Raw genomic sequence first — 14,011 nt, forward strand, 5'->3', positions numbered from 1 at the left:
CATGCTGTGGCAACCCCTGATGGGAAAGGAAGCGTGTATGTTTTGTTAAGAGCACCGCGGGAAGTTGGAGCTGGGAATGCACTGATGGAAATTGGAAAACAAGATAGCGAAGTCCGGGACACATTCCTTGTCTGGAAATATTAGCGACTTCGTGACTAATGTGTGCTATGTTTGCTACTAGTTTGCTACTTTTTTTTTCTTTTGCCGTATACAATCTTCTACTTCCTGTTTACTTTCGGAGAAGCCATCTTGGATTGTGTACTTGAGGCGGTGAGAATTCTCCCACCTTCCGACTGGGAATTCTTGCATCGGGGGGCTTAACTTCAGTCTGAGCGCAACTGGAACGCAGCACAAGTGACGCAACACAAGTATGAAATAGGGCTCTTGAGGGAAGCTGAATGCTTTGTCTTGTATCCAGGTTAAAGTCTTCTCAAAACTCAATTTCATCCTCGTAATGATGTGTCCGCAACATGACAGAAATACTACCGACAACAAATTACTCGCGCCTCTGTGTCCAACTCATCTAATCCCTCAAGATCCGGATAAACATCCGTCAGCTGAAACCTGCGAGGGTAATTATCTCACCAAGGGATGCAACCCTGCGACAGGCGTTAGTTACTGAAGTAAACACAAAGGTTTTGCTTTGTGCCGGTGAGAAACCCAAACCAACTTCACGCAGAATTTCGCTTGGATGACATGTTTATTGAGGCATGTGGAACGTCAGCAGTGTATTGGAAGAAACCCTGGAGGACGTTGCTGGTGAGTGATGGATACAAGTTGCTTATAAACCCCGAGGAAGGAGGAGTGTGACTACATTGGGTTTGGGCCAGTGGTGGTACAGATGGTGAAATGAAAGAAGCATTAATCCTTCTGTGGCCCACAATTTTTAACATACACCCCAGTCATTTTGCTTCACCCTGAATATATGCGTGGGAAAGTGAGTCCTTCTTCTAAAAGAACCTTATCCAATTCTCACTTTCATATGGAGAAGCAGATGTAAACGTCGATCGAAGTGAGTGTTCGCTTCGCAGTGTTCCGGCCATCACAGAGGCTGGTGTGCACGTCCTCGCTACACTTCTTCTATAACCTTCAGGGACTATAGGTTTGATGTTTTCAGGCATCTTCTAGGAAGCCTGGATGAAGCGGACACGCCACTTATGAGTTTACGAAGTTCACCACTTGCTCCGCTCCCATTATGCGCCGCCAGTTCCCCATTTCTGCGGCTGTAGAAATAGCTCGTCGCAGGCCCGCTCATAAATCCTCTCCTTGTTTCTAGCCAGCAGTGTTTCTAACCATACAGGCTTTTCATTGTTTCAGCTGCTGTTTACACAGTTTTTACTTTGCTTTTCCTCTCCATGCTTTGACAATTTGCATATTGGACCACAGGCTCTTCAGTGAACAATAGTCCTCTCGCGAAATGAGATCAATATGTGTAAACTTTGATTCGCACTCGGTTGTTTGATGGCCGGGATTTGCTTTAGCATTCATCAAGTGGCTTTCAGATTGCTGTAATTATGCGCAGCTCCAGGCTAATGAGGGCTTTTGGCTAACCCGTCGGGCTAAGGGGTAAATGGAGCCATTAAACTTCATGTGAAAATGAAGAGAGGTGATTTGATTTCCCCAGGCAGTGCAAGGCAATTCCTTCGTATGCTGCTCTTAATTCCACTGACGGCGGGACGTTTCCTTCTGTGACACTTGTGTAGAGAAGGTGACGTAACCCAGGCTGTGGCGTTTATGTCAGGCTCTTCCGTCTGAGGTCACCGCGGCTTTGTGTACATCCTCGAGAGGCTCACAAGTCCATCCAGAAACTGAACTAGCCACGCATTATAAGAGTTCAAGGAGATGCTTTTCAGAACTTTTCATAGCGTCCGAGCCTTGGTCAAAGATCTTGTTGTGAGTGCAGCTCTCCTCCCCCTGGTGTTTTGGTGCGTTTTTTGTAGTTGTTCAAAGAAGAAGTGAAAAGAAATGAAGCTCATACAGAGCAGAGCCATATGTGTCGTCCTTCACCAGTCGTTCTTGGAGCAGTTCTCCAGGGGTCAATATAAGCTTCTACTGTAGGTGCCCTGAAAAGTGTGGCCCTCTTCCTGTATTAAACTGGCCCTCCAGAGATCAGTTTTGTATGCTGATCCTTTCAAGTTTGTGTTGTGGGAATAATATTGTTATTACTGATATTCTATTTATTTCATGCTACATTTTTTTATTACAATGTTATGCATTCATTGACATTAACATCCACTCCAATCCACCTTTAGTTGCAAGCTTTTTTATTAAAATTGGTCTTGTTCATTAAAAAAATATATACATTTTAAACTTAATCATTGTTGTACCTTCTGTTATTTTATGCCCCTCATATTTATTTACTTTCATTTAAAAAAAACAACATGAAAATTTGAATTAAATTAAATGTATAAAATAAAATACATTTAAAAATAAATTTACTGAACTCATAACTTTTTTGAGGCATTTGCTTCTCTGTATTTTATTGTTTTATTGTTTTATTATTTTATTATTTATTATTTTATTTTATTGACCTTTTGCTTATATTTGCATTTTGTTTCGATACTATGCTCTATAAGTTAGAATATTATTTTAGCCATTGTATTGTATTTGATTTCATGATTTTTTTTAATAGAAGAAAATGTATTTATTTATTTCATTATAATTATTTAACGCCCCCTCATGACAGTGCCATAATTCAGTCGCCCATATATGATAAGTCTCTCGGTATTTTTTTAATTCGACTGCACCACCTTGAACCTCACGGGGCTGGAAAGTGGAAAGCAAAATACCTTTTCTCCAAAAGGGTTCTTTCAATTAAAACCATTGCTGTGATCCCGACCTGAGACGAGTAGCCTCCTTAAATTCCCTCTTCTTGGATGAGTCAGAATTGCATGCGAAGAACCCCTCGCTCTTACTGCTCATTTGGCTGGACTCACTGCGATGATGTTGAAACCTTCACGGTCACGATGAGAACAAGGCAACATTCATGTCAAGGTGGAAAACTCTCCAGTTCAAGGATGACTGTCAGCGGTCGCTTGACGTCGGTCTGCCAGCCGCACGTTTGCTCAAGTGAGAAAGTGCTTGACCACAAGTCTGCTTTGCTTTTATGGGTTTATTTTGGACTCCCTTTTAATGGTGGAGGTGACGATTAGGAACATCCTTTACCGTCTCTTCCAAGCCGCTGCCTTCAAAAGACTGGTGACCACCTACACATAAACTAGAGGCGGCAACTTTCCAGAGGAGTATTTTTCTCAGCGATTTTACTGCCGATCTTGTAATCATAACTTGTGATGTCGCTGACCGTCCACTAGCCTGGATTACGAGTCTCCACGAGCGCTGAATCAGAGCGTAGACGGCCTGTTGTGAATTACACGAATGATTGCTTGACTGTTCCTAATCAGTCTAGTAATTGTATTCCAGAATGTCTTTCCGAGGTATTGTGTACTCCCTCTCTCTCCATCCAAGAAGATTTCATGAGCCACCGGGGAGAAGGAATCACTTTTGATTTATCTCTTTGTCTTCCTTGTCATTTAAAGGTAATATCCACCGGGTCTTGCCGTGTGTTTGTTGCACGCTTTTCGCCGTGTCTGCGTTTGCCTGTCCTTAGGCGTCTTCCCTCTGCGTGATTGATGAGCGGATGAGGACTTTTGCGTGTCCTCTGGCTCGTCTTTTTAGATGCAGCATGGACTTTCTGGCAGAAAAGTCACTGTCGATGCGTGATCAGGTTCAAACATCGAGCCGGTGTGTAGGGGAGAGGTCTCACCTCCCTCTCCTGGGTTTTTCAGTTGAATGGATAGCAGTTATGTTTAAGTCATTCCAGGGATTGTTTCCATGTTTGACACTGTCTGATGCCAAGCGAGAATGGTGTAGGTCCTTCTTTGGCCGCCAACCGTGCAGGTCCATTGAGGTGTTCTGACCCACAGGAAAACGTGAAGTGAGAAGTCAAGTCTGGGTCGGGGTTTTCAAGCCTTCGAAACGGGTGGTTGGAGAAGTTCATAGCCTTTGACTCTGTTGGCAACCAATACAAGGACATACTCCTAATCCAGGTTGCCCTCAACTGGGCCACGGTGTTGCCACAGTCCCCGCCTCCATTCTCCATTCTTTTGACCTAGTTTGTTACCATTTGAACTTGTGGGAACTGCCTTGGCTGGACGCCAACTGGAGCGCGGGATGAAAATGAGTAAACGATACCCAGTGAAGTCCACATAAGCCGCTTTTCATTGGTCCAATATTTAGACTTCTTGAAGAGGATGAAGTGCTAACTAAATACCATCTGAAATATCTGCCCCAATTTCAGTTCCAGCGCACTTTTGTTCCCACTGTGATGTCTGCGAGTTGGTTGCATCACTTGTAACTGACAAAACATTCCCCCAAATGGAAATTTATAGGCTCCCAAACTGCGCTGTTATTGAATGAATCAGCTGTTGGCCATACGTTACTGGGGACGGCTTCACGTAAACACCCTTCAGATCTAAACAATCTGTTTAGAATCTGGGTCAGCGGACGAGTCCTCTGAATCTGGAACGTCCCCGTCTCCTGTCTGATGAGTGGACTGAGGTTTTTCCAGCCTTTCCTGGCACCTGCTTCACTTGTATACTCCGATCAGAACTCAAACGTTGACCTGGCGTCTCGCTCGGCAATGCAAGTCAACAAACATCACGGTTTATGCACAGCAACGACAGAAGTTAAGATCTGAGGGTTTGTCTGTAGTTTGACTCCAGCTCTTGGAACCTTCTGGTTCTCTTCCCTCGCAGAACTTGACTCTGTATTTGGACCCTAAAAACTGACTCATCTCCGGTTCAACTTGGCCACGCCGAACGGCTGGACCTGTCCTTTAAACTGACTGCTGTTTTCTCTGGAGATCCAATATTGACATACTGTATCGCTGACTTCAATGATGGAACCCGAACGATAGCCAAGAACTTGCTATCGAACATTTCTGGCTCTCGCTCTGATATGTAATTTTCAAAAATTGGATCTTTAAGTAGTAGAGTTTTCTATCCATGTGCAGTTGATGCACAATCTTAGAAGTGGACATTGTCTTTGTATGACTGATTTCCTCTTTGAGTCCAGACGAAGTATTTGATTGTGATTTATCAGAAGAGAAAACATTTTCCTCTTTGAAAATAGACGCGTGGTCCAACCACAAACAAACAAGTTTTCCATCATATGCTGCGGGATAATACAAGACTCATTCAATCACTTGCTTAAGGATTTATGAAAACAAATAGATTTTCAGCTGCTTCTTTATGAGGGACGAAGTATGATGTCAATAAAAGGTTATTTTCCCATTTAACACGTAACATGGTCACACTCAAGGGCTACTTTTTAAAAAAGACTTGTGTCAAACCTAATGTCTGAACAAACAATGTCGCTCCTCTCCATGTGTCCAAACCATCTGGCCTCGGTACTTTGCCTCCAAACGTCTCCACATGAGCCGTCACACCCAATGACAACCTCTTCATCTCAGACCAACTCCGAGTCCCCACACCACACATCATGGCAGGCACCTCGACTCTCATTAATATTCTCTCAGTTGCACCCATTTTGGTCTATGTTTCAGTAAATCACCCATGTGTTTTCAGTACATTCGTGCGGGATATTCTCACTGAACTCTAAACCCATAAACATTCGGCCATCTGTCCCTTCAAACTCTGTTTCAAGCGATGCCTTTCAAGTCGCCCAGAACAAGGTTGGGGACTTTCTTCCTGCTCTGGGCCTTGAAGTTCCCTATAATGACATCAAACGTGCAGAGTTGTGCTTGCCCTCATTGCCCCCTGATCCGCAGGGCAACTTTGAGCTCACGCTGGTGGGAAAAGTTTTGGCCATTGAAAGCAGGCGGCAGAATTTTAGCAGGCCCGCCACAGCTTTTCACTCCTCCCTTTAGGCTAGCTAATGTGTGGCGTGCGCAACAGTCTCTTTAGCTACTTCACTTGTGCCAAACTCAAGGCCCCGGGGCCACATTCAGCCCATGGAGTGGCCTGCAGGAGCTGAAAATGCATTCGGTTGTCTCAAAATTCAATGTTTTATGAACATAAATGTCAACAGTGTAGCTAAAATAATACATGGTTAAGTGTTAATGCCACTTGGATGACTGTATTTGGCACTTTCACACTTAGAGCCAAACTAGCATTTAAGCTAATTTCCCAATTCTTAAATATGTTTGTAAAATGAGATGTTCTGACATCTCATTTTCTGTGGCCGGTTTTGCTGCCTTCGCTTCTTCCCAACCACCTGTGACTTTTTTCCTGTGTCACATCCTCTCCCCGGTGTCCTCCCCGACGGTCAGGATGGAAGTCAGCAGCTGTCAACTCTCACTGCACCCTGCCACCATAAATAACTCATTACACTCCCATATGACGTACTTTGAATGTGACAATGGCGTCACTGACATCATCCAACCCCGGTCGACACTCGTGCCCCTGAGGGCTGCTCATGAACGTACGTTCATTCTTCTTCGTCTCAAAACTGGACCCTACCTGTTGATCAAAACCCGCTGTCAAAGTTTGGTCCGTCCATTTGCTGGTGCTTCTTCTTCTTTTGCTTAGTGTCACACTTTTATGAAGTATTAGTCAAGAGTCAAATAAAATATCAGCTGACTCATTTGGGTGGCTCTGTCTCCGTCTGGAGCAGGGGCTCTTAACCTGTTTGATTCGGGGCCCACCTTTCCCAGAACAAATGGACCCGGGGGCCCATACAAGCAATAGAACTTATTCAGGAATTGTGATTTCACTCGTTTTCAATAACCATATTTAATCTGCTTACACATAAACAAACCACAACTTTGTGAAATGATGTGAAACCATGTGACCAAAAGATATTTGTCATCGAAAAGTCCAACCAGAAGCAGAAGCAGGTGCAAGTCATGTTCATCAAATGTACTAAAGAAAAAAATACACTTCATGCAAACTGTTGAGAAAATTGCTAAAACTGAATAAAATTCAGAATACAGTTAATATAATAAAAATAAATAAATAATAAATAAAAATAATATATTTTATTTAAACTCCAAAGAAGATATAGGTAAAGTGCAAATGAAAGTATCACCATAAAATGTAGTAATTCATTTTCAAAACTGCTTCAACAGGTGCTTTCATGAACAGTTTTTACTGTTGGGGCGACATCACTTTCTTCGTCATTTTTTTCTTTTCCAGTTGTTAACTATCACAGATTTGCAGCTGCCAAGTCATATGTGGCTAATGTATTCAAACTGAGCGTCTCACGGCCCAAAGGTCTAAAACAAAAAACTTTTGGTGGCCCTCTAGGAGGCGCTCGCGCCCCAACCATGGCCCCACCCTATGGTTAAGAATCACTTGTCTAGAGCTTCTGTTTCACCTGAAGGAGTTCTCAGTCAAACTTTCTGGGTGGTGGTCCTGGAATTTCTGTGAGGTAGTTCATCCAGGTGGTGACAAGGAAGGTCTTGATAGCGTACAAATCTGTGGCGTTTATTTGGCCGCTTACTTCAGCGAGCTGTTTACTGCACTCCCTTGAAGTTCCCTTGTTGGCAGTGGATTAGTGGCCGATGTTTCCTCCTCCTCCAGTTCAAATGTTTGTCTGACTTCTCATTAATTGTCGCGTTCCCGTCGGCGTCAGGAATGTTCTCTTTGTCCTCGCGTGAATAAAGAAACGGGCCGGGGCTTGTTCAGCATCCATCCCTGCTGGGATGTTTGTGTGTTGTCTCTGTCTGTTTATGGTGCATGTCAGTGGGTAGCGCTGATCCACTGTGTAAGTACAGTGTGTGTGGCTTAAAGCAGCATGTAATAGATGATTTATGTCGTCATTTGAGCTTTGTTCGCAGCCTCAGCTACGTTACAGGGCCACAGGTGTGCTTTCTATGATCGTAGTTCTTCTCTGAACTCGCCCTGCTGGCTGTCTGTCGGCTTGGACGAGCGAGCTCCAGATGTGTTTTGCTTGAATCCAGAACTCCCTAAGCTCCCCTCAACCCCCCGTGATGTCAGGTGGGCTCGCCTTGCCTCTCGGAGGCATGTGCCTTCCTGCAGGTCGCTCACATGAGCTCAGCTTCCAGGTCATGCAACTAGGGTTCAAGCAATTGACCCAAATCAAATGCTAACCGGTAACAAACGTGCGCCTCGCAGCGCTGGCCGAGCTTTGTTCTTCCACCTTTGTTTTAATACTTCCTCTCGCTCACACACAGGATGTTGATGGGGCCCAAAATAATAACACGTTTTTTTTTTTTTTTTTTTGAATTTCTGATGACCTCGGAATTCCAGGGAGAATTTATGAAACTGAAAAATGTATGGAGTTAATCTGCAATAAAGCGCTCAACGGGAGACGACATTATCTCAGCCATTAGCTTGTTTGTGCAAGCTTTGCCGTCACATATTTTCTACACCATCTGCAACATGGGAAAAGAGCGTTCCTTTTATGTGGCCTCTGTTTGCTTGTCTCTATTCACAGTGATCATTTTGTTCATTCCAAAAGTTGTTTACTCGTCTTTTACTGCGTGGGAGAGGCGTCGTCTCCGTCATTTCAGAGCTCAGGTTGTGCTGAGGCTGCAGTATCATAAGAGCAGGATTTGGTTTTGTCCTTACCTTACTGCCTTAAGTGTAACATTTATAGACAAAAATGTAATGTAAATATAATAAATGAGATGTTTGAAAGCTGAAAACAGAGAAGTGGCAGCTGTTACGTAACACGACTCTCTTACCTCATGTCTTATTTCAGCCTTATAAAAGTCAAAGTGCTGTGACTTGGAGCAGATGTCAGCTGTGAGGGGACGACCTAATGCTCTTACAACAATATTCCACTGTTAATTGGATTACAACTCTGCAAAAGTGCTGTGCGCTATGAACCTGTCTCTTAAGTAGAAGTTCTCTGCTGCACATGCTGTTTAAACAAATTCTTGTCAGGTGTTTACCATTGGCGTGATGTGATTGACAGGACCCAAGTGAGACGGGGACCCCCGGACTCCTCCCCGCAGCAGACGGGGACCTCCCGCACAGTGAAACGCTACCCGTCATCCGCCGGGCCCATCACCTCCAACGCGCTGCCCAGTGCTAATGGCTACGAGAACGATCCCAGGAACTGGAACGGACACCGAGCTGGGCCCAGCACCGGCCATCAGAGTCGGAGGCCAACCAGCCACAGCCAACCACACACTCCGTTCAACAACGCGTTACTGCCAGCAGGTATGAAACCCCCCTTTGACGCCAACCTTCTGCATTAAAGGCTGTTATTATTTCACTTTAAAGCATCGAAGTACAACCTAGTCAATGCCTGTATCCTTACTTCAGAACTTATGTCCCGGCCTGTTTTCTCTAAATGGAACATTCGAGTCAAGTGGAGACGACTGGCAGCGTCCCAGGCAGCACTTCCCTTGTCCCACTTTGCACCGCCTTTATTGTGATAACAATAGTCGCTATCCACTCGTAAACAAATAGTGAGGTCAATTTGGTCGTCTGTTTACTCTGCAAAACACGTCCACGGATTCCAGGCAGCCAGATGCGTCACCAATATTAGACATGTTCTTGAGACGAGAGGCCTGTCATGGCGTGAAAGGTCGAACGTCACTGGCTTTTTCTCTTATTATTCACTTGACCTCCCTCTTTGTGTCTGGCATCTACAGTGAATGATTCCATTGTGAGAGACTCTATTGGCAGATCTTAGGGATGGTGTATCTATGGGTGTAGCGCCCATCTGATGGACCCAATAATGTCCATTGGTTGATTCCAGAGAGCCCTTACTTAATCTGACGGATCTTTTGTAAGAGGCCTCTACTTCTTTTGGCACTTCCCATGAAGTGTTGACACCATATTACATTCTTTTTATCATAATAACTTCATCTCTGTCCATTAGTCTGGATAGGCTCCCTATTTTTTACATGACATTGGGTCCAGCATCCATTATGGTCCATGATCCGGATCCTTCAAGCACAAATGTGGGTACTACAAGGGATTCATGAGAGGCTACTTTTACCAGACAAAAAAAAGCTACATAAAGGGCTTTTTTTCAGTTTCATTTGGGTCCTGTTACCTGAGAGGGTCCATCCTCACTCCCATGGCATAATATATTGAAGTTGGTAAGTGGACTTTTTCTGCCCATACTGACACCAAAGGCAGCCATCCATGTTGATGCATAGGCGTTTTAATGGAGTAACAGAAAGCCACTGTGTCTGAAACGCACCGCCGCTGCCATCAGCGTCACTATAGGACGCATCTGTCCGCTTCCCCAATGTCAGTGTTTTACACCATGGGAGTCAGGTTGGGTTGGTCCAGCAACTCGTACTCTATAAGAGCTCAGTCAGGGTCCAGCCTCTGGTGGTCTTCTTCTTTTTGGTGCCTGAAGAGCAGCACTGGTCCCTCATGGTGTCAGATCCAACCTAAACCTCTTTGAAGCATTTTTTTGACTCCTCCAGGCAACTCAGGAACCTGCCGGCTATTGTATCTGAGGAAGTCACAGCAGAAGAGCTGTGGCTAAATAAGAAGTATGGTGATGATTATATTACCATGCTGATGTAAACCTGAATTTAAACTCATTCAAATATGTCTTATTTATACCTTTTCCAACCTTGGATCAATTTGAAAAGGTGTTATTTTCACCTCGTTTTATTAAACAAGGTGAGGAATGATTCGCATGCTTTAATTAAATCCGGAAATAATCTCCCCTAATAAAGTTGTGAGTCATCCGAACTGTTTGTTCCTTCGCGTCCTGGCGGAGAAAAACAGCTTCACCTGTGTGAAGGACAGAGATCTTCGGCTTTTGCTTCTGTTCCTCTTCAGATTCAGCAGTAAACACGCGTCAGGTTTGCTCTATCGATCCGCTCACGATAACTTCATGCGCAGCATCTGGTGTTTATTTGTGTTTCTGGACAGTGACACACTTTCTTGGGAATCAGTATGTCAGCGAACACTCAAGTCTGCTGAACAGAGCGAAGCGGGATCGAGACTTTCCAATTCTGCTCTCACTTCTCCGGCTTCCTCTGATCAGGCTGCACAGCTGTCTGCTGTTGTTTTCAGTGGTGTACTAGGGCAACGGCTGTTGAACACCTTCCCACCATTACACAACATCCTCTCACACTCACGCTCGCTTTTGTCTATTTCACAAACTTCCCAAAACACCCGCTCCCAAAGATAAAGGGCTTGGGAATCTGCCCAATAACTAATATTATTCTCTTGCACATTTGCTGGACTGTGGCACAGTCAGCTGCAGCGTGCCACTGGCGAGATGTCAGCACACACCCTGCGAACACTTATAAACCTCCCTTTTGTCCAGATGGGGTGAGTGTCACTTTGTAGCTGAAGGAGGTAGGATGCAGCTCGTCTCAAGCCTAACTCTGCTCCTGCTCATCCAGCGGTGTGTGTGTTTCCCAGGAGCCAACCTCACCTCCAACCTGGACCGCATCAAGATTGTCTTCACACCTACGTTGTGTCGCAGGGTGTGCAACGGCGGCCGCTGCTACAACAGCTGCGAGAAAGGAGACGTCACCACCGTTTACAGCGAGTCGTCCCAACACCAGCAGAACCAGCCAAAAAACACCGGCTTCAGACTTTGTGAGTGTAAACGCCGCCTCTGCATCTCCTCCGCTTTTCCCTTCTTCTCTTTATCGTGAGCGCTTTTCTCCTGCTTTTGACTTTTAATGGAGTGCGCTTGACAAAACGCGTCCGCGGTGGCATGCAGCCTGAATGCCAAGCTCAGAGTGGTGCTGATAAAGAGCTACAATCTAAGAGACGAGAAGCAGGGCAGAAAGAGGCAGAGTAAAAGCAGGCCTTGTAAAAGAAGTCCTGCTCGAAAACATACACTCTGGTGGTCCAACACTCCCTTACACTTCACCCCATCTCTGTGCGGTTTACACGTTGCCATTGGTGGTGCTGTTAATGTGCTCCCTGGGAGCGCAGAGGAGGAAAAAGAGAACCACAAAGGGAGAAGGAGCAGCATGAGCGGGATTTTATAGGGATTACATTAAACCTGCCATTCATCTCTCAGAACAAGGGAGGGTTTGCACAAGACCGTCGATGGGAAGAGAGGGGCCACTCATTGCCAAGGGCAAGGTCACCACCCCGAGGGGTTGCTACTTTTCTTAGCCTCAGTAAAAGTCCAGATAAGGCTCAGACTAATTACTACTTGTGGATTAGAGCGTGTACCACACACATTCTGGTCCAGGTCCTCAGAAGTCACCCACACAGTCACATGGAGTTGAACATCAGATGAGGAATTCCCTCAAAACAAACACCTGAGAGCTTTGCTTCCTCATAGAAACGTGTATGAATGCGGTCCATTTGGGGGATTAATGTTGGATTCTGAATCGGTAATCGACGAGAAATGCACTCAGAGAGTGCAAACCGCTTGAGTACCCCAACCGTTAGAGTGCACAGGGGTTGGACATAAGCCAGCGACGGCTCCTCGGTGCTTGTTTTCGGACCCTGCCCTGATGAGAGTCACTCAGGTCGACCAGGTCTTCCTGTCTCTGCTTCATCATTTGGTTCCACTGGTGCTCACTGAAATCAATAAAGGTCTGAAGCAATTGTAGAAGATGATTTACCACTCGACTGTACTACTCTGAAGTCACCAAAATTGAAAACCATTCTGAGTGACATGATGCTACTGGAATGAAAGAACATCTTATATCACGACTACTTTCTTTTACCCTAAGAATAAGTGGTTAAAAATAGACTCCGTGTAGCTGATACAGAATGGTGGTGACAGTGGTTTTTCATCGAGGTTGTCTGAGGTACAGCTGTTGAAGCTTCTGATACCAAGACCAATGACTAGAAAGGTCAAAGATGACTATCCAGAAAACGCTACAAAAAGCAGTGTTATCTCTCTAAAGTGTTATCTCTCTGCACACAGAGATGTCGACACGAACCTCAGTGTTTCTAGTCAGTTTTGTTGCAAATACTGAGTGGATTTAGTGATGGCACACGCTTCCTTCCCCCTGACTAAACTCTCTGGCAGCTCTGCACTGGTCTCAATCACTCTCTCAGGACGGGTCTATTTATAGTCAAGTTTCAATCGACTACCATTTAGAAGAGACAGCCTGCGCCCCTCGACACGCTCATGCAAGGGCGCATATCAAGCGTTATCATTATCGCACCAGTTTTACTGTGCCGTGTGAGGAGCATAACAGCAGCATGAGATAACTGTTTGCTGTCCACTTGACATTCCCCGACAAACACACACACCAGCGGGATGGAAAGCTGCAGAACACTCGCAAGTGTCTAAGTAGGGCAGAGAAAGAACAAAAGAGAAGGTGCCAGGAATTTACTCGGCTTCTGCCAGGAGGAGAGTGAAGATCCCAGACCCTTACATGGTCACAGACATTTGGACTCGATTTTACATCCACTCAACCTTTTTCTGGAACTTTATTTACTTGCAGTTGAAGTAAAGAAGCTTAGACCTTTTTCCTCCTCTGGATATGCTTTACTTCTGGGGAACAAACAAGGTGTACCAAGCTCAACTGAGACACTGGCTTCTCTTGGAGGAGGAGCTCTGCTCTCAGTCTCTTCAGGATGACTGAGCTTCTACCTCCATAAAGAGTCCATCTAATTTATGTATTTGTGATAGTGTTCTTTCCCTCACTAGCCAAAACTCCTGACCACAAAGGCTTTGAGAATAGGATCCACCTTGGGCTGAATCTCATCTCAACCTGTGTAGTTGATCCTTTTCCAAATGAGAACCACAGTCCTAGATTTAGGGGACCTGATCCTCACTCCTATTTTGGCAGAAGCTTCTCCTCAGATCTCTCTGAACTTAGTTCAGATCTCATAGCATAACGGCTGAAGATCAGCAGCTGGATACAGGACTGGTCTCTGCCTCAAATATTCTGCTCATGATTTTCTATCACAGGAATGAAAAGTATTGCATATTTTAGCATAAATCTGAAACAACAATGGTTCGTCATTGGTTCAGCAGCTAATATAACACGTTCCTTTGGAATTCATTTTGCAACCTTATTCCCCCGACGTTGCACGGAACAAAGATGGACTTGTACAGCAATCCAAGTGCAACTTAACTCCCTGTCGATATGCAACTTCCTGACAACGCTTATACTCTC

The 14,011-nt window shown here is 44.9% G+C and overlaps 1 protein-coding gene across 2 annotated transcripts in view; it reads left to right on the forward strand.

The window, feature by feature from the left end:
* LOC128747193 (latent-transforming growth factor beta-binding protein 2) overlaps window positions 1-14,011 on the forward strand; it is a 110,364-nt gene that overhangs the window by 37,584 nt on the left and 58,769 nt on the right. Inside the window, exons 1-3 of one of the 2 annotated variants that reach the window (XM_053844871.1) lie at window positions 666-759; window positions 8,902-9,149; window positions 11,331-11,510. In XM_053844871.1, the coding sequence (XP_053700846.1) occupies window positions 692-759; window positions 8,902-9,149; window positions 11,331-11,510 (496 nt within the window). In that variant the 5' untranslated portion in view covers window positions 666-691. Of the gene's footprint in view, window positions 1-665; window positions 760-8,901; window positions 9,150-11,330; window positions 11,511-14,011 lie in introns of those variants that run through there. The other variant, XM_053844870.1, reaches the window with a different exon arrangement.

This window comes from Synchiropus splendidus, chromosome 16 (assembly GCF_027744825.2).
Source record: "Synchiropus splendidus isolate RoL2022-P1 chromosome 16, RoL_Sspl_1.0, whole genome shotgun sequence".
NCBI lineage: Eukaryota > Metazoa > Chordata > Actinopteri > Syngnathiformes > Callionymidae > Synchiropus > Synchiropus splendidus.